The sequence below is a fragment of the Nylanderia fulva genome, unplaced genomic scaffold, assembly GCF_048542155.1.
Source record: "Nylanderia fulva isolate GAGA-0341 unplaced genomic scaffold, ASM4854215v1 Scaffold4, whole genome shotgun sequence".
Taxonomy (NCBI): Eukaryota; Metazoa; Arthropoda; class Insecta; order Hymenoptera; family Formicidae; genus Nylanderia; species Nylanderia fulva.
The window spans coordinates 7,330,399-7,351,220 of NW_028190476.1; the positions used below are offsets into that span (position 1 = coordinate 7,330,399).

General features: G+C 31.3%; 4 protein-coding genes across 6 annotated transcripts in view; 2 read left to right on the top strand and 2 right to left on the bottom strand.

The window, feature by feature from the left end:
* Positions 1–6,416, top strand: Grip (Glutamate receptor interacting protein). The gene is made up of 5 exons (XM_085485950.1): positions 1–1,020; positions 3,139–3,650; positions 3,984–4,303; positions 4,701–4,910; positions 4,988–6,416. Exons 1-5 carry the CDS (start codon positions 501–503, stop codon positions 5,307–5,309), a joined length of 1,884 nt encoding a protein of 627 aa, XP_085342076.1. The 5' UTR covers positions 1–500; the 3' UTR covers positions 5,310–6,416.
* On the bottom strand, positions 4,927–10,393 carry LOC114933426 (solute carrier family 35 member E1 homolog). Of its 2 annotated transcripts, none has more exons than XM_029305969.2 (3): positions 9,911–10,393; positions 7,292–7,500; positions 4,927–7,203 (listed from the first exon to the last, which is right to left on the bottom strand). In XM_029305969.2, the coding sequence occupies exons 1-3, from the start codon at positions 10,101–10,103 to the stop codon at positions 6,694–6,696; spliced, it is 912 nt and encodes a 303-aa protein (XP_029161802.2). In that variant the 5' UTR covers positions 10,104–10,393; the 3' UTR covers positions 4,927–6,693. The 2 variants fall into 2 exon arrangements, with proteins under 2 accessions (XP_029161802.2, XP_085342077.1); XM_085485951.1 differs by having other exon boundaries at positions 7,292–7,519; positions 9,911–9,979.
* LOC114933427 (uncharacterized) lies at positions 10,010–12,811 on the top strand. Its single transcript, XM_029305971.2, has 3 exons — positions 10,010–10,688; positions 10,969–11,089; positions 11,174–12,811. Exons 1-3 carry the CDS (start codon positions 10,547–10,549, stop codon positions 11,499–11,501), a joined length of 591 nt encoding a protein of 196 aa, XP_029161804.1. The 5' UTR covers positions 10,010–10,546; the 3' UTR covers positions 11,502–12,811.
* stol (voltage-dependent calcium channel subunit stolid) overlaps positions 11,936–20,822 on the bottom strand; it is a 27,450-nt gene continuing 18,563 nt past the window's right edge. For both annotated transcript variants that reach the window (XM_029305943.2, XM_029305942.2), the window contains one exon: positions 11,936–20,717. In XM_029305943.2, the coding sequence (XP_029161776.1) occupies positions 20,417–20,717 (301 nt within the window). In that variant the 3' untranslated portion in view covers positions 11,936–20,416. The remainder of the gene's footprint in view (positions 20,718–20,822) is intronic.

A 20,822-nucleotide genomic window follows, 5' to 3' on the forward strand; every position in this document is an offset into this window, starting at 1 on the left:
CCGCACTCAGTTATAAGGAGTTTCTTCGCGGTAAGAGTGCGGTGGTTTCACGCTGCGCCTATAGAGAATCGAACAAAGACAACTTGTTTACCCCATGAGCAAAAGGAATCGTGATTGTGCCACTGAGATCTGATTTTTTATATATATATACGTGTCGTCTTTTTGCTTCTGTTCAGTGAAAGATCTATTTTTTACCAATTTAAGCTAAAAATTCATCTACAGATGGCTAGACACATATCTTTGATCTTTCAAACGAGTGTTAGAGCTTAGCAAATTTAAAGATCCTCTATAAATATTTTTCGTTGATAAAATCGCTTTTAATTTCAAATGAAAAATATTCTTCATATTCGACGAGATGAGTATAACGTAATATAGAATATGTTTCACATATCATCGAAAGATCTCCTTCCTTGAAGTGACAATTGTTTCGCTGAATTAAATTTGGGCAAAGTATATACATCGGCTCGCGACCCCGAGGAAGCACGGAAGGATCAAGAAAGATGTTCAGTTCATTGAGGCTGACAACTATGCGCTCGCACAAGAATCGCGCCAGACCGGGAAGCATCGCCGCGTCCGCGAACTCGGACTCGAGCAGAGCGGAGGAGATCCAGCATCATCCTCACAGCTTCTTGCTGCTGAACGATCAGGAGGCGACGAACGTCATCGGCCTGTCGTCGTTCAGCGTTTCCTCGAAGGTCGCCCAGGTGAGGGTCGAGCGGGAAGGCGGCAGCCTCGGGGTGACTCTTCGAGGTGGAGTGTCGAAGGCCCTGACGGTGACCGGGGTGAAAGCGGACGGGCCGGCCGCCAAGGAGGGAAGAGTCAGACCTGGAGATCGGTTGCTGGCGGTGGATGACACCGAGTTGCGGGGCCTCACCTTGGCCGAGGCGCAGCGAGCCCTGAAGAAGAGCTCGGACGCACCTGTCGCGTCTCTCACCATCGAGTACGACGTCGCGAACATGGAGGAGGCGCGTGCGGCCACTTCCGGTCCGCTGCTCATTCAGCTGGAACGTAGTTTTTCAGGTATACAATTTTGCTATTTTTCCCCTCAAACTTCTCGTTTAGAATAAATATATCACAGGAAGCAGTATTTCCAAAATTGGGACATGAGGCATTTTTATATAAGACCACAGTGTTGTGCTAAGATGATTTTAAAATTAGGTATAGATAAAGATGAGATGAAAATATATGTAAATTCATCTTACAAGGAAAGGTCATACGATAGCCAAAAAGTTAGGTGACGATTTTGTGCTCATCTGATAAGGCACCCTTCAAAAAGTAATATATGAAGTTCGTTTGCTAATGTAACGCCAATTACCAGATTATCGGATTTTTGAAAAATTAAAAGAAATTTTTTTGAATTTTATTATTTTATTTATCAAAGAAATATGCAGTCAAAAAAAAATCATGTCAGAATGACCCACTAGTAAAAAAAAGAAATGTTTCTCTCTCTCTCTCTCTCTCTCTCTCTGTGTGTGTGTGTGTTTATTAATAATGTGTACAGTTAATATGTAAATTTTCAAGCAAGCAATGTTTGAAACAATAGCACATTTCAAATCAGAAAACTGCATTTTTTTCATTTGAAAAATTTTCTATATGCTCACATTTTAACTGTGAGCAGTTTTTTGATTTGACATGTGCACGCTGCACACGGTGCTATTGTTTCAAACATTGCTTGCTTGAAAATTTACATATTAACTGTACACATTATTAATAAACACACACACAATGCACGTACGCACGCACGCACGCACACACACACACACACACACACACACAGAGAAAAAAAACCATTTCTTTTTGTTTCTAGTGGTCATTCTGACATAATTTTTTTTTACTGCATATTTCTTTGATAAACAAAATAATTAAATTCAAAAAAATTTCTTTTTATTTTTCAAAAAATTTCAAAAAAAAAATTTTTTTTAAATTGTATTAATGTCATTAAATGAAGCTATTTTTATTATAAAACTTTTGTATAAAACATTTTTTTTATACCTCCAGTAATTTTCGAGATTAATAAAAAAAAAATTTTTTTTAAATTTTTTTTGCCCGATAATCTGATAATTGACGTTACATTAGCAAACGGACTTCATATATTACTTTTTGAAGGGTGCCTTATCAGATGAGCACAAAATCGTCACCTAACTTTTTGGCCATCGTATGACCTTCCCTTGTTAGATTAATATAAAGATGATTTAAATATATAAATATATCTAGATAAAATTTATATGTATCTAGATTTAAATATAACTTTAAATATATCTATATAAAAGATAAAATTATATGGCGGTTCATCTAGGTAACTTCTAGATAATATTATTTTTAAGACCGTTTATGTAAACAGAGTTATAAAAAATGTAAATTACAAAAATTACTTTGATTTATAAGTTAAATTTTTATCGCTTACTGTTTAAGTTCTACTAATTAAGTATTTTATATACTATGACGACTCTAAATCAAATTAGCTGAACATTATTCTAGAAAATTTAGTGAAGATGATACTTTTTTCATCTAAGATAATACATATATTTTTTTATTATCTATATAAAGATAAGATGATGTCAAAATTTCATCTCGATGATCATCTGTATAATTTTATTTAGATAACAGCAAACACCCCAGGTAGCAAACTGACGTCATTAAACATCAAAATGACGTCATTTTGACGTTTAATGACGTCAGCTTGCTACTTGGGACTATGTAAGACGTCTTTAAGACATTTTACGATATGAGGTCTGTTCTTTTCAGCTGAACGTGCAGCTATAGTTCAGAGTTCATCTTTTTCCTTCCAATAAAAATATCAAAGATAAACTGCAGCTAGTTCAGCTAAAAAGAATAAACGCATAATATCTAAAAAACATTTTAAAGATGTCTTTAAGACATCCCAAGTAGCAAACTGACGTCATTAGGTGTCAAAATGACGTCACTTTAACATCTAATGGCGTTATTAGAAGTCAACATGACGTCATTTTGACATCTATAATGATGTTAATTGACATCAAAATGACGTACCTGGGATGATATCTAAAAGACGTCTTATGACCCGAGTTTGAACATATATTTTGATCTCGACGCCGTCTGGCTTTAAAAATATGAACATTCGAATGAACACTAACTTGAAATCTGAACATAAATCCTCAGGAGAGCTGGGATTAACCGTGAGGGAGACTTCAAACGGAATCTACATAGAGAGTCTCCGTCCAGCGAGCACCGCGGATCGTTGCGGCGCCCTGCAAGTGGGAGATCGGCTCTTGGCCGTGGACGACACGCCTGTCCAGGATGCGGCGACCGCGGCGAAGTTGCTCAGAAGCAACTCTGAGAGTTGCCGCATCGCTAGGCTACAAATATTGCCGCGACCGCCGAGGACGGTGAAGAGAAGAGCGCAGCCGCAGGCCCAGCAGAACTCGAGTCAGATCCTGCAGATGAAGGAGAGCCTGACGGTCGTTCTCCGGCCGGATCACCGGGGCTTCGGCCTCGCGCTCAAGCTGGTCGAGGATCGCATGAACTACATCGTCAGCTTCCTGGAGGCTGGTGGCCCGGCGGAACGAAGCGGCGTCCTTCTGCCCGGCGACAAGGCTGTCGCGATCAACCGGAGGATGTTGCGCGACCTGCAACCGATTGAAGTAGCTAATATACTTGAGACATCGCAATTGGTAAACGTTTAAACTTGTACAAAAAATAAATCAACCATTTTTTTACTTAATTAACATTTTTAATTTTTAATTAATTAATATAATTAATTAAATATATGATCAATATTATAAATAAATAAATATATATATATATATATATATACTATATAATAATATAATATATAAATTTTAATATATAATATTAATATATAATTAATTAAGATAATTATAATAAAATTAATATAATTAATTAAATTAATGAATTAATTAATAAAACATTAAATAATTAATTAAAAATTGTTTAATTAATTAATCCTTTTGATTAATTCGTTTGATTTACCTTGGCACAATCAGATCGAGCTGGTGATAGAATACAGAGTGGGTGGACCAGTGGTTCCGAATTCCGGAGTTTTCACAGTGAGAGTCACGAGGCCGCTGGGTGGTCAACCCGATTTGGGTCTTACGGTGAACGAGGATTTGATAATCACGGAAGTCCGTCGTGGATCACTCGCTTATCGAACAGGCAGCTTGGCATCTGGCGACAGGTTGCTCGCAATAGACGGAGAGAATCTAGATTCTGGAGATCTGAGACAAGCCGCCCAATTGTTACATCGACCTGGCAGCTCGGTAGTCGCCTTAACTGTCAGAAAGTCAGACCCTAATTCAGAAACAAGGTATATTTAGGATGACTAAAATATTTCTTATAAATGTTGAATTTTTATGACGTTATTAGACGTCAAAATTATGTCATTTTGACGTTTAATGACGTCGATTTGCTACCTGGGATCTTGATGCACATAACTTGCAATAAGAATATGCAATATAAAAAAATGAAAAAGTAAAAAGTGGTCATAGTAGTAAATCCAGACAACAAAAGTAAGTCATTTTGATGTCAAATGATGTCACTAGACGTCAAAATTGTCATTTTGACATTTAATGACGTCACTTTGTTACTAGGAAAGTTGGCATAAATAAGAGAATGTTTAAAATAAATTTTTCGACAATTATGCAGAAATAGAAAGCTGTTTACTCACAAGATACTTGAAAGAAAAGAGACTCTACTTGTTGCAGGAAGCTTAGTATAGGAAGCGATACAGTCCAGCCACAGTTTCCAGCAAACGCGTTACGCTCGGCTAGAGAGAGTCTTCCTAGTGTGGACAGCGCGGTGGATTCTTGGGGCGAGTTGGGAGAGAGTACTACTATGCCAGAGATATTGAGAATTTGGGATACCGTCTCTGTAGACAGCGGACAATTAGACCTGTCAATGCCGTCTTATCCAGGGTATCGATTCATCGACTCACAATGAAACAATTTATTTCACAATAATCCTCATATAATATATGTTTCTTGCTTTTCAGTGTACAAGAATGCGGCGATCCCGACAACAAAGCCCAGCAGATAGTGCACGTGTCGTTGCGCAAGGACCCCGTCTACGAAGACTTCGGCTTCTCGGTGTCGGATGGTCTTTACGAACGCGGGGTCTATATAAATCGCTTGCGACCTGGCGGACCCTGCGACGGCGTTCTGCGACCGTATGACAGAATTCTTCGGGTGAACGAGGCCAGCACGGAAGACTGCGACTGTTGTTTGACGGTTCCGCTCATCGCAGCGGCCGGATCGCGTCTAGATCTGACCGTAGCGAGACTTTTATTTCCACAAAACATTATAAAAACTTTGTAAATCGATCAAATATCTACAATGATCTAATCGTGATTCAATAATCATGATCGTCTATCTAATCAACTGCCAGTATGTCATTGTGACTCAATGTAAAATCTTATTACTTTAATGTTAGATTATAACGTCAGAGGTGAGAAAATACGCGCTGCACATTTTGCGTGTCATTTTTAGGTAAAAAGATATTTTGATGAAAAACAACTTTTGTATATTTTTAAAATATAAATATATATATATACAATATAAAATATATAATAAATCTGATGTTTCAATTATTTTATGGTTGTTGATTGTTAAGAGAAAAACATAATTTTCGAAGTATTGTAAAAATGTGTTGAAACTATCTAAAGTTGAATTTCTCCAAAAATATCTTTATATCTCTGACATCAATCTAACATATGGCTGCGGCGAGCACCAAGGAGCCTTAGAGAATACTTTATCATTTATTATATTAAATAAGTGGAAGATTTATGTAATAAACTGAACACTGTTGATACTGGCAGTTATTTTTGGGGCATGACTGCAATTTTCTATATACGAGCAATTGCCTCGAACATAATAAGCATATATATATAATGCTTTCAATATATTTTTGTACACGTGTATATTTATAAAAATAAATGTATAGATTGGTTTTTCAGCTAGAACGTCCTCTCCTAAATAGAACTTACACGCACGCACGCACATCTTCAACGTACAATGCGCCTGTACAGTATATTGACATTTTATAAACATATTTATATAAGTTTTCTCTCGTATAATGGATTAAAACCTGAAGAACTGTTTAAATAAAATTGGACACAACACTGAATATAGTACAACGTTCAAAAGTACATAAACCGTGTTATAACAGTTGAATTATTTAGTATCTAACAGAATTTTCAATTTCTATGTATTAATAAATACTGCATCGCATATATCAAATAACAGGATGTCGTTAGTGTGTAACACATTGCGTACCTTTCATTATTCTAAGCGATTTGCAGGAATGTAATTTCGTGATTAATGCTAATTGAACCAGCAATCAGCTAGAAGACTATATTTTTGAATTATGTAATCATACCTTACCCGCAGGTTCAGAATGGAGAAATTAAATCGAATTCACAACGAGCGCAGTACGAAAATATAATATTTTTTATTAGCTAAGAAATATCGAGTGATTTTCACGATGAAATTCGAGCAATATAAATCACGCTTTTTCCTGCAATACTTATACAAGTCAAAAATACACACCCATCCATACACAATAATTGGTCATGAGTTTCTTCCACATAACATAACAAATCATATTAGTATTTTGTCGCGCGCTGAATGAAACTAATTCATGGGCAGAAATAAATATTCCAGAAGACTCATGAAATCGTCAAAATAAAACTATGAATTGAGACTAGATTGCAAATGATTGATACTGTTTACTGGCAAATCCATTCACCATGAAAGAACTGTTACCATTCTGCCTTAAATTATGATACTTCGGAAGAACCGTCTCCTTTTGTTTCTCCATTCTTTGATTATACTTGGCCTTATTGTAACACAGTACTCCAAATGTGGCCATAGTCATGCCGAATATATTCAGCCACGTAACCGGATTGCCGAGAACGAATAACGTCACTGCGATCACGAATATACGTTTACTCGCGCTGGCCACCGCATATGTTAAAGGAGTCACGATAGATAGCACGGAAAACGCGATAATATTTTGAAACCAGTTCAATATGCCGTCTAAAAACAACAATCCTAATATATAATAACTTGTCTCTGTCGATGGTTTTATCATCGGTTCGTATATCAAACGGTACAAATCGCATATACCCCAAATCGGTAGAAACATAAACAGAGCTAGACGACCAAGGATGTACAGTAGCCGTAAGTGATGTATCCCTGTGTCATGCAGTACCTGGAAAACGAATAAATTGGAAGGTTCAGTTGACATAAGACATATAATTAAATCGTTAAAATAGAATTAAATTATTTTGTCACTTTACCTTTTTGGAGTAAATATTCTGCAGGGAAAATGCCATGGTGGATGCTAGCGCACTTATCAGGCCAATCATGTTGAAACTAAGCTCTGTCAACGTGGCAACTGCTACGCCACCCACTATTGGTACCAGACTCAGGTAGACTCTCCATGTCTGTTGCTCCCGAAGTATTATTCTTGACAGGGCTACCGTAAAGAGGGGCATTGTAGCCTTCACTGGGACAGAGCCAAACTTCTGTTAATATGAAATAATGTAAGACTGATAATATAAGATTAATTTAGCAAACACGACATACAGAATTTTTTACAGAATTATATTTTCAAAATTTTACTATAAAAATCATGTAGTTAGATTATTTAATAATACATATATATTAATTTTTTTTAACACTACAGTAATATTATTTGACAATTCTAAAATAATATGCGTAAATGCATAAATATTTTTTCTAAATTTTGTACATTTACTCATCATTTTCTGACACCATATTACGTGAGGAATATATGTGTGTGTTTCAATAGACTGCTAGTATTTGTAACATAAATTATTCAAACATACATGTACACACATGCACGCATTCATTCATACTCATACATACTCATTCATATGTGATGATTATTGGATGCTTTTCAGCTATCTAACATAAGGTCTGTTTTTTGTCTGAATTGACTGCATTAATTAAAGAGTTTTTTTGTTCTACATTGAAAGGAGTAGCTATTCTACATTCTAACAATCAAATAAAAAAGTTATAGAAATTTTTTCAGCAAGAAACAAACATAAACATGATTAGTTTTCAAATAGAACAATTTTTTAAAAATTCTTTATTCGACAATTATTTATATCACATTATAGTTGCTTTTCATTTACATCAAAACTCAAATAAATCTTACATTAATAATCAACTTACTTAATGTAAATTAATAATCAACATCCATGTTAAAGAAAGACAAAAGTGAGATTTATCTGATTTTTTATGTAAATGGAAAGCAACTTATGTCTTTCCCTGTTTTCTTGCTAGAAAAAGACCTATTAATTAAAATAGAATACACCTATAATTATCATCAAAAACTGTTATATATATAAATAGTTCTTTATATAATATAAAATCTTGCCAAGAGACTTAAGATTATGCAACTCGAACATCGCGAATCATATTAGATATTTCATAGTGTCGAATTTTTAAAATTTTATATTGCATAATATTTAACAATAATTGTAAATACTTTCGGCAACATGTAAAAGATTGATATTTTATTTCAGAACTACAAGTTGATTCAAAACGAGTGTAATAATTTTTTGACAGATTGTTTGGGTTAATCATTCTGAATAAAGAAATGTCGATAAACATATGTTTATTTTTAATAATTATATAGTTCAAATCACATGCTTGGTAAGTGAAGTAATCTTTCAAAAATTAAAACAAAACAAAAACAGGTAAACATAATTTATTATAATTCAGTTTTATATTAAATGCTGAAAATATACTCTCTGAATTTGAATGCATGCATCGCAACGATGAATCAAGAACTCTGAATTGCACATTTAAAGTAGGATCTACGTTCTTCGACACTTTTTCAAAATAGATCTGTTCTTTATAGTTAAACTGTCGCATTAGTTCAGAGTTTATCTGGTTTACTTCATGAAAGTTAAGAGATAAACTTCTGAACTAGAGCAGCCTGTTCAGCTGAAAAGAACAGACCTATTAACTTCTTCTCAAACAAAACATATGTTCACTGATATTTTCTCAGAAAATCTAATTTCTTGAATGACAATCTATCAAAGTTACTTGTTCGAAATCACTTTATATATATATATATATATATATATATGCAACGATAAGCTATTCTAGATTGTCATTGAAGACTTATATTATACCCAGGTAAAACATGAAACTCATAATGGTGTCATCATAATTTTTGTTTCTCCTTAAAAATTATCTGGACAAAAATTATTTAAAAATGACAAAAGAAATCATAGATTCAAAGTTCCCTAATATAAGATTACTTTATATAAAAATTATACAAAAATTCAAGCAACAATTCTTTGTCTTTGAATTGTTAGAGTATCTCTGAACGACAAAATAAATAAATAATTGTAATATATAAAAAGTTTATCCAAAGTGATTTTTAAGTGACGTCATCATGATTTTTGTATCCAAATAACTTTTAAGTGATAAATTCATCAACAAAAATGATTAAAAAATGATTTAAAGACAACAAAAAAAACCACAGATTCAAAGTTCCCTAATATAAGATAATCGCTCAATATAATTTTCAAAAAATGCATATTGCTTGAATATTTATCAGAATACGCATGAACAGTAGAACAAATAAATAATGGTATATAAAAATCTTTGTCCAAAATTGACTTTTAAGTGACATCATCACAAGTTACATGTCATTATATGAGTTTAACGTTCCAATCCCTAATACAAGATAATCACTTAATATATAATTTTCCAAAAATTCATGTTGCTTGAACATTTATTCAAATAAATAATCCTGTAGATCCATAAAAATTCATCGCCAAAATGACTTTCAAGTTATCAGTTATCAGTGACATAAGTTATCATTATGTCATTATATGAGTTTGACGTTCCACCTGGGGTATTACTATATCCATTACCAGTATGAGCATAGGAGACAGGTACTTTCCAGATGCTGACGTGGCTGAACACGTTCGCGAGAAATTTGCCTAAGGCCAGGGGGACGATGAGCCTCAGGTAATAGCTCCACGTAATATTGGACGTGTAACGTCTCACGCCCCAGAGGTTGAAAAACGGATCGGAGTAGAGGGTGATCGAGGTCAGCTGGACCATGGTGACGGTGAGAGGGATACGGAAACTCGGACAGCAACATCTTCCCGACGACGTTGCTGCTGCTGGAGACGACGTACCACAGCAGACACAGGAACAGCACCGTCACCACCTCGCGATTGTTCCGTCTGTCATCCATCCTGTTCTCGGAGCTGTCAAAACTCACTCCCGGTTTTTCACACTACGCGATATCCATCCGAATTCGCAACTCCCAGCCCGGGTTGCGCCACAGCGAAGTCTGAGAACCCGGCTACGCCGGTGCTTCTCATATAATCATCAATAAGGGAGATCCTGATCATTTTACTTGACAGGTGGCGCCCTCGCGCGGCGAAAAGTCGAAACTTCGAGTTCTAGGTCCACGGCCGCCAGGCTGAGAAATGACCTCTTCAGCTTTGCGTTGATGTTGTGTTGCGAGGTTATTGCTGTTAGAATATTTAGAATTGAAAATGAAAAAAGCCGATGAACTGGTGAATTCGTCGAGCTCGGAGGATGAAATATCTGCAAGTGTTCTCCAGGAAGCGATCGATCAACAATTTTTGAAAAACACTTTTTATAAGACGGGGGAAACCAAAGTTGCTCCTGAATCTGGTAAACAAACATGATCTTGCTCTTGTATTATTTTTGTTTAAATTTATTATGGAATAAATAAGTATTTATATATTACCTTTTTTTATGATCGCGAAATTATATTTATTATTTTATATATTGATTTATTTATCTATTATTTCTTTATATATTAATTTATTATATTATTTATTGTATTATTCATTATATTTATTATATTGTTTATATATTATATATATATATATATATATATTCTATATTTATTAATATATATATATTAATTATTTTTTTATAATTGTTGAAGACTCGGAGATCAACAAACCAAAATCTCTCAGAATCTCAAAACAGGACAAATTTACAAATTTTGGTGTTACTGACACGTTCCAAAATTTTGTCGCTAATAAGTTGGATGGAATTTTGGAGAGGCAAGTATCAGAGTAATTATCTACAAATGCCATTTTAATTTGAATTATTATTTTCTGTGTAAATATCAATTTTCTCTTTCTTAGGACTATTAAATTAAAAAGAAACAAAACTACTGAATGTTTCATAAAACAGAAACGGAAAAGGAATAAAAATTCTGGAATAAAACTGTTGAGCACGTCTAAAAAATTTGTAACTACTAAAGAAATCACAAAATTGTTTACAAAGCACAAAGAGAAACTCGGAAGGTGTTCACCGATGGAAGATGATGATACTTTATTGAAATTTCAAGAAGCTGCTGTCAGTCCAGAAAGTATATTGAATCCATCAGATACGATAGTTTATAATGATAAATATTCAGAACCAGAATTTAAATATAAGAAATTAAAAGATGGCGTTTTAATTGAGGTGTAGCGTTAAGTTTTTTTTATCTACAATTACTGTATATATGTATATAAATATTTTATATGCAAAACTAAAATCATGTTTACTATATTTTTCTTATCGAATTGTTTATGACACCCTATTATATCAATGAAAAGCAGACTATAAAAATGTATAGTTTTGTATAGGTTTATGATTTAATTAATTTCACTATGAGTATAATATTAATAATGGTATATATTTGCCATCTTGCAGTGGATTGAATATTTTCAATTACAATTTTTAATGTTTTATTAAACGCTTCGATTTGTCTATTTCAATCTTTTTGATAATGTATGAAAAAATCAATTTATATATTAAATTATATAATCTATATATTTTTAAATATATTATAATATATATAAATGTATATTTAAATATTTGATCCATTGCTGCATCTTCGTGTTTTACATAAAAACAACTGGTTTTGTTAGTGATTTTAGTCCTTTTTATTGCAATATATTAGACGTCATTGTATTTATGTCCGATAAATACATCAAGTAAAAGGTTTTATTTGACAAGTTTTCTTTTTTTTCCGACTGTTAAAGCGTGTTATGTGTATAATGTATATTATACGATTATATAATATCGCAGAGCGATATGTGTGTTCACTTTTACCGCTACCATAACACGAATTTTTCATTATTCTTAATATTTCTTATATCGCTTGCTTCCTTACCTAAAGATTAAATATTGTACAAAATAAAAATCGTAAATTGTAGTAAATCGTAGAATTATAATATGCGTACGTTGAATCGTAATAGTTTGCGCATTTCGCTCTTTGTTCCACGTTTCTGAAACTATTTCATAATTTGTTCTATATATATTTTCTCTATTTTAACGCATTATTGTTCATCGAGGTGCCTAGTACATGGAAAGAAATTGAAGCGAAAAGTAAATTTGTCGATTACAAAATTTTTTTTCTCTTTTGCAATAATTTTCAATTGTTCTCTTTATACATATGCAAAATTTTTAATACTGTCATTAAAGTTGTTAAATGTCCAATTTGGGTTAAAAGAAACAATTTCTAAAATTGTTTTACGCTGTTACTTTTCCTAATTGGAATTCTATTATATGAGAGAAGATGCGACAATTTCAGTGCGATATGTACAATTACAAATTAAGCAAAATTTGCGCTGTAATCTCATCTACATTTCAAACAATACATCTCCTAGATTCTATTCCAAAAATGCAAATACATGATTGGCAAATATAATAACATTTAGAGATGTGCGAATCAAGATTTTCTAATTCGAATCGAATCGAATCAAATTTGCAAAAAAAAAACAACTCGAATCGAATCGACAAAAATATCGCCGAATCGAATCGAATTACCCATATTTCGAATTTGAATCAAATCACCCATATTTCGAATTCGAATCGAATCAACGCGTATAGAATTAAACGATAGAATTAAATGGATTTTAAGTCTTCTTACGCGGTTCTTTGATTCGAATTCGAATTGCAGTGATTCGACGTTATCGAATCTTTCGATTTCGAACTACGTCGATTCGAATTCGAATAATTCGCATATCTCTAATAACATTATTCCAAGGATTATGACTCATGTAAAAACGAGTTAACTTATTCTTCCAATCTCTTTCGCACTATTTCAGCAACGTACGCAGAATATATAGCCAAGTTACATTCTTCATTGAAAACCTATGAGAATAAATAATAAACACGACTTCGATCTTAAAAATCCTGTGAAAAATATCAACTTTTCCTTGCGTTCACATTTTTGTTTGTTTGTTACGTAAATTACATCGTATCCTTATTCATAGACAATATTAAATAAGTTCGCATTATTATTTTCGGTATATTTGGATTGTGTGTTTGTGTATGATTTGTGTGTGTAATTTTATATAATACGTTATAGTCAATTTTATTATTAATTAATATACAAATAATGGAAGACATATGGCAGCACTAAAAGTGCCGATCGAAAGATTTTTTATCTAACACGTTTATAGAACTTTTTGTTATTTTAAGTTATTAACGTTTATCTTTATTTTGCGTGATCTAGTGTTGCACGCGTTTTGTTCGCATTATATACTGAGTTTACATAGATATGTGTGGGTATGTGTGTGTACATACATACACACACATATACACACATAAATATACATATATATATATATATTCCCATTATCATATAGAGTTTTTGATAAAATGCATTATTTTTAAATAATTATCTATCAAGATCAAGACAAAAAATAAAATATTTAACAAGAAAAAACAAACAAATTATAAAAAATAGACAGTTGCCTAGCATAGATTACCAAAAAATAAAAAATATATATGTATATATAAATACAATTCCAAGTAACAAACTGACCTGACTTTAATATCTAATGACGTCATTCGACGACAAAATGACGTACACTTTAAAATAAAGAGGAATAAATATTTTATAACACTATAAATTGATAAAAATAATTGATATTGGATTTTGATTTGAATAAGTAGATTAAATTGTCTTGAATTTGTCTAATTACAAATACCTAAAACGTAATAATCTTTCTTTCAAGGAATGCTGATGACGCTCAGTATTCTACATCGCGATTTTGCCGCAAAGTATAATATCGCAACATTACAGCAATTGTTGTTTGTATATCATTTGAAGTTCACCTCTAATAATACTCTGGTAAAATTTGTGTCACTGTGATTTTAAAGTCTTGTGACGCTCCGCGACGCGTACATATATATATATATTAACATACGTTATAATGTAACATTTCTTACTTACAATTAAATCGAACGAATAGCCAACTAAGCTCTCAACAAACATTTGAGTTTTTCTTTTATTTTTCAATCCTTCCTCACACATAATCCCGCATTGAAATCATTCATGGTCGGGCTACTTTTTAATGACATATTATTGGCTATTAGACCGATACTTTGACAATAAGTCATATTTTTCTTTGGCTCTATAATTCTACCTTTGCTTGTCTTAATAAAGAAATCTACAATTTATAACATTTTACACTTTACAAAAAATGTGAGAAGGTACATTATATAAATTATATGGATGGTATATAGTAATTATATAATAATTATTATACATCATCGAAATCAACATATGTATATATATAAATTAATAATTTGCTTATCTTAATAAAGGAATCTACAATTTATAACATTTTACATTTTACAAAAAAAATGTGAGAAAGTACATTATATAAATGATATTGATGGTATATAATAATTATATAATAATTATTATACATCATCGAAATTTAATCAACATATGTATATATATAAATTAATCATAAAATATATAACAGTCTATAATAATCAAACTATATAAAAATTTAGAGGAATACAAATTTCACGAATAATGAGTCATTTATAAACTAAACAAAATTGGAGATATGTGTGTGTTGTGTGTGATTTCGCTTTTATAACGTAGAGTTTTATTTGCAAAGAGATAATGCATTCCTTTCGTTAAGTATATAATCCTATCGCATTCAAATGTAATGCAAATTATAAAGCAATGCATTGTAACTAGAATATGTATATAAAGATTAATAGCAAAATCGATATGTCAATTTAAAATTAAAATCCTTGTAGAAAAATGTTAAAAAAAATATTATCGCCATTTCTTATATTAGAATATCAGTGATTTTCAATATTAAGCATTTTGGTAATTGCGATAAAAAAGATTGGAATTGAAAAAAAATGTTCGTTTTTAAAAATCAACATTCCTACATTTTCTCATAAGAAATTCTTATTTTTCAAGTTTTAATAAAAAATTTGATTTTAATATTTCGTACGCGCGCGCCCATAAAAATGCAAATTATTCTGTACTTCCGTTTCTCGATCTTCATCGTTTTCCTTAGAAAATTGTTAAGATCACTTGTGGGGGGAATCAATATCTCATCGAATTAGGAAGTCAGGTTCGGTTTGACCGATATCCTGATAAACAAAATTTCTGTCCTCACATTTATATATCTTACAATCACAGTATTATAAAACAATAAAATAGAAGTGATAGCACGCAACTAGCTATAAGAATGTATTATTGCGTGATTTGTGTATCATTTCCGTATCCGTGATACTCCAACAACTCTATTAATCATGCTAATAATAATAATCATTGCTAGTAATAATTATATGTTAATCAATTATTATCTTCGTTATATGGTCATAATTTCTGTGTGAAGTTTACACCAAAAAAATGTACTCTCGAAGAAAATTGTATAAAATCCTTTTTAACAGATATATTCTTAAAAAGTTGACTAATAATTGTTCTTTATATATTTATTATTTATATTTCTTGAGCGACTTAGTGTTTTAAAAATGGCATTTAAGAATTTTCAACGTGTGCTTTCTCGCCTCTGACGTCACAATCTAATATAGCGAGGACCAAGAAGCCTTAATGTAAAAATAAATTAAATTTCGTCCACAATTTTTAATTAGAAATATCTGACGTCCCTTTTTGATGACTATTTCGGAACAGAGCATTCTGATAACAAATGGGAATAAATTCTTAAAATGAAAGAATACAATTTTTTCAGTGCATACAACACTCAATTACGAAATGATGCGTATCTTCTGATATGATAATCTGATAATAAAATATCAATTAAAATTGAATACGTATTATTCTTTGTTGTTGCTTCTGAATTATATGTCATTGTGAATACGTCAACCTACAAGTTTCTTTGCGCGTCTTATTCACAACAAGAACATTATCTTATTCACATTGTTTTATGTCAAATAAGAAACGATGAATATTATTAGATTACTTGTTTCTCTCTCTTCTTCTGTTTTGCGATTTTTTTTACTTCCTTATTGATTATTTCGTTGCTCCAACTGTATCGCGCTTTCTACACTTCCATAGAAACTTTGTTATGCAATCAATTGTATCTATACGATTCTGCGGCTATTTCTGACGTGTACCAGGTAAATTTACAAGATAACACAAAGAGTCTCTCTTTTCTTTCTTCACACACACACACACATACACACGCACATACACACAACGTATATAGAAGAAAGTTTTACTTTGGAAGAAAATGTTGCTTTAGAAGAAGTAACCGGAATAATGTTACTTTTTTAATTGTTATTCGATTGTAAAGATGATACTAATATGTGTGTTTATACGCCTTACTTTATACGGAATAAATAATCGATACACTGTACAATTGTCGCAAAATACACTTCTTTTTAATGTAATTTTCGTATGTGTGCGTTTGTGACACGGATGGAAAATTTCTCTTTTTTTAGATCAATTATCATTTTCTTTTTTTTAATCATCTTCATTTTCCTAGAAGATGAATAAAAAACTTTTAACGTCGCCCTGAAAATGTTTCAACAAATGCGAATATAGATATGCAATTCGCAAAATTGTGTAACGACTATTTCATGAAATTTTCTTCGTGACATGGACTCAAAAAATCCAGTACAGTGCTTTACATTTTCAAATTTCACATCTCTTTGGAATATTATTATAATTTAATAAGTAATTCAATAATTAACAAAGAATAAGCACGATAATAAAATAACTCTAAAAAATTAACACTTTGGAACAAATATTACAAATTAATTAAATATTAAAACAATTATAATCAGGCTCTCATTTTTCAAATTCTGTTTTTTTTTTATTCTTTATTATTTTTATCACTTCTTTTGTACACTGCTTTCTTACTATATTTTGTATAGAGTAGTATTTGAAAAAAGTGAATAATTAATGCACAGTCACATAGCCATGCAAATATAAAAATAGTAAAAGAGCAGAGCGAGAAGTGGTTAATAAAACAGAACAGAAAATGAAAAATAAGAAACTCAAATATTATTAATATTTGACAGCGAATGTTAGTATAATAATATCATCGCAATTGATGATTCTGAATCAGATTGACTGTTTCGATAATATTATTGCAAATGATTCACTAGCATAATAGAACTATAATTATTGAACTATATAATAATATAATATATAATATAGTAACTCTCGTTTGTTGATATTGCATAATGAGCAATCTAGTTTTAGGCATTTCAATAATTATGACAATAAATAAAACCATCAATTCTCTGTTGTGGAAAAAACCAATGTCTATCTGACAGGCTAATTAACTCAACCTTTCATTTATTGAGTAATTTGTGTTTTATATATCAGAGTTTATCTATAATTTTAAGAATAATAAAAATATTCAATATTGATATGATTATAGATATGAATAAGGAAGACTTTTTTGTGAAAGACAGCAATTCTGCTGGTATTATTTTAGAGGAAAGAACTACCTTAGAATAATTAATAAATATATGAGAACAAGAAAAAAATCATGAATTGAAATAATTTATCTAGTATTCTCTCTCTAAAATAATTTATGCCAAACAAAAATATGTATTCTCCAGGAAAAAAATAAAACACAAGTTTAAATTAAAAAAAAAAAAAATTTAAGATAGCTATTATACAACTATTAAATATTCTCTATTTTCTTTCTCAAAAATTCTTGATTTTTACGTTTGCAATTGTTTATTACATTAATTAGTAGAAAATAAAAAAGAAAGAATCGCTAACTAAAATCGTTCAAAAAATTGCTGCTGCTGCTATTTAATATAAAAAAAGTTTACAAACTTCGTTTCATTACAATCAATTATTCATTATTAAATAATATCTTATAGCCAGTATCACTTTAATGATTTTTTTGTTTTAATAATATCTTGTAATTATAATGTTTAAATCGTAAAACAAAAAATCTTAAAATAAAAATTTGGTGAGAAAAACACCAATTTACTGTCAAAGCAATCTACTAAGAAAAATTCCTATTGCAACAAAATTGTCATTATAGAATAAATATCAATTTGTTATAATTTGCAAGTCGACAAAATCCATTTTAAATAAGTTAAATTTTCCAATTATTTTTACTATTCAAATTAAAACTAAGGAAACTTGCTACAACAGCATTAAATATATTATGTTAATGAGCTTCTTTTAATTGTGTTGCTCAAATCCTTCATTTTTTAGATCGTCAAATTATAAGAGTATTTATTGCTTTTAGTGAGAGAATAATAAATTTTGACGTATGTACGACGAGATAGGTATAAATATACAAGACTTTCTCGCCTAACAAAAATCATAATTCAACATTATAACATAGATGTGATGTATATTCATATATGTGTATATGTATGTATATATAAACATATACAACATACATATACGTACATATACACATACATACATACATACATATACATACATATATGTACATACATACATTTCCTACTTACATACATGCATACATACATACACACATACATATATACATATGTATAATATATCCAGATAGCCAAATCTGCAATCGAGCAGATTTTGCGTCATAACATACTTTAAAAAATACTATAAGTATTAAGTAGAACTTAGACTGGCGTAGAAATAAAATTCAAATTGCGTGGCATAATATATTATAGAATACTAATAGAAAGTAAATTCAAACTAACAAATAAGTGCTTGATTTTTCTTTCATATTTGTTGCCACAACATGATAGTAAATCAATCAATGTTCGATTTTTATTGCATTTTTATTGTCACATTATACCAGCAAAATATGCTACTGAGCAATTGAGTTTAATGAGGAAGCATCAAAATATGTTGCAAAATCATGATTAAATTTTCGGGTATACTACTATTATTAGTATTTTTCTATCTGGATATGTATATGTGTACACATACACGCACACAGACACACACAAACACACACACATACATACACAGAGACAGTGTTTTAAAACAACGCTGACCAACATTTAAGAGTTAAAAGAAAATGATAAAATAAGCATTTTTAAAATGACAGTTTGTGTCCGGGAATGTTACGTTTTTCTGCTAATAATAAACCTAGCTAACCATTTCTGTTGAGGCAAATGTAGGCTACAAATTTTGTTTGTTAAATGGCCGCAGATGAGAAACATATTTTGTCATTGCAAATGCTGTGAGCATAAATTCAGTAAATATTTCCCAATATCAGTTTGCAGACTATTTTGACAAAGTGGCAATGAATAACAAGCATATCTGTCGAAATGTTAAATTGACAACAAAAAGCACACAGATGTGCCACAAAAGTAGTGTTAAAAGATTATATACGTTTTTTTCAAAATATGTTTTGACTAACAAAAATCATTTATACAGTATAATAGATTATTTTTACTTTTTTCAATTATTATAAATTATTAAATGTTTTTTATTTGATTTTTCTTTTTTTTTTACTTAATCATTTTTCTTCGATTTGTTGAGTATTTGGTGCAAATCTGTTTTTAGTTTGCAGTTGACAAATCTGTTCTCAGTTTGTTGCGTCAATCTGTTGTCGCACTGTTAGTGACAGATCTGCTCTGGCGTTACACCCAACTTGATGTTAGGATATGCTTTCAACTTTTAATTGCAATTAGGGCAAACTTGAGGACGCAGTAGACCCTGGATTTGCAACTGCAGTTGGCAGAAAATTGTTTCCAGATTGTTAACAGTCCACAAATGGTTAGCTGGGAAGTAATATCAGAAACGTTTTTGAAACATATTTAAGGCCATTAGAGATTTGCGATATTGAATTGCGATAATAGATGCTTGAAATCTCAACTTTTTATTGTGCACCGTATTAGCGTATTTCCACACTTGGCACACTCAAATTAACATCGATAACTTTACGTATGTTTTTATGTATGTATGTGTGTGTATATCACCATTTTATCTTCACCTCGAAATATCTAATGCATTTGCTTTCTCTTTTTCTCTTTTTACTTCTCTCCTTTATAACTGTTTCATAGAAACAATAATACTAAATTCATTTTAAAAAGATAATTTATAAACATGTGTGTGTATATATATATATATGTGTGTGTGTGTGTATATATGTATTTGCGCGCGTAATGCACGCGCAATATATTAATTAATAATGACGATAAAGTCACGCAAGTAACAGCCGCACTGTAACGATGGATAAGAGAACTATAAGATTTAACGACGAGAAACTAACAATAAGACGACCCGCGTCGCCGCAGAATTTAATCTCCATCTCTTCAGGATGGTAGTTTATACATTTCGGTGGTCTTCGTCGATACAAGCGTTCTCTCCTTGCCGTGCACGCTCCGGGTTCTGTCAAAGCCTCAATGGGTTCAATACTCAATTGTTTACTGCCGCATGGACACAAGGTGTCGACCACCAGCAATATTAAATTGGTGTGACGAATCTTTTGAACACTGAACGGTCTACATAGCGATAACAGAAAAAGAAAAATATATTAGATTAAAAATTCTCTGTTTCATCCTAAATACATACATCATGTCATGTAACATTAAAATAATGTATGTTTT

Coding starts and splice junctions, on each gene's coding strand:
- LOC114933427 (XM_029305971.2), top strand. CDS start 10,547: ATGAAAAAAGCCGATGAACTGGTGAATTCGTCGAGCTCGGAGGATGAA. Junction 10,689..10,968: donor CAAAGTTGCTCCTGAATCTG/GTAAACAAACAT, acceptor TAATTGTTGAAG/ACTCGGAGATCAACAAACCA. Junction 11,090..11,173: donor TTGGATGGAATTTTGGAGAG/GCAAGTATCAGA, acceptor TCTCTTTCTTAG/GACTATTAAATTAAAAAGAA.
- LOC114933426 (XM_029305969.2), bottom strand. CDS start 10,103: ATGGTCCAGCTGACCTCGATCACCCTCTACTCCGATCCGTTTTTCAAC. Junction 7,501..9,910: donor TGTCTCCTATGCTCATACTG/GTAATGGATATA, acceptor GCTCTGTCCCAG/TGAAGGCTACAATGCCCCTC. Junction 7,204..7,291: donor AGAATATTTACTCCAAAAAG/GTAAAGTGACAA, acceptor TTCGTTTTCCAG/GTACTGCATGACACAGGGAT.
- Grip (XM_085485950.1), top strand. CDS start 501: ATGTTCAGTTCATTGAGGCTGACAACTATGCGCTCGCACAAGAATCGC. Junction 3,651..3,983: donor TACTTGAGACATCGCAATTG/GTAAACGTTTAA, acceptor TGGCACAATCAG/ATCGAGCTGGTGATAGAATA. Junction 4,911..4,987: donor TCAATGCCGTCTTATCCAGG/GTATCGATTCAT, acceptor CTTGCTTTTCAG/TGTACAAGAATGCGGCGATC.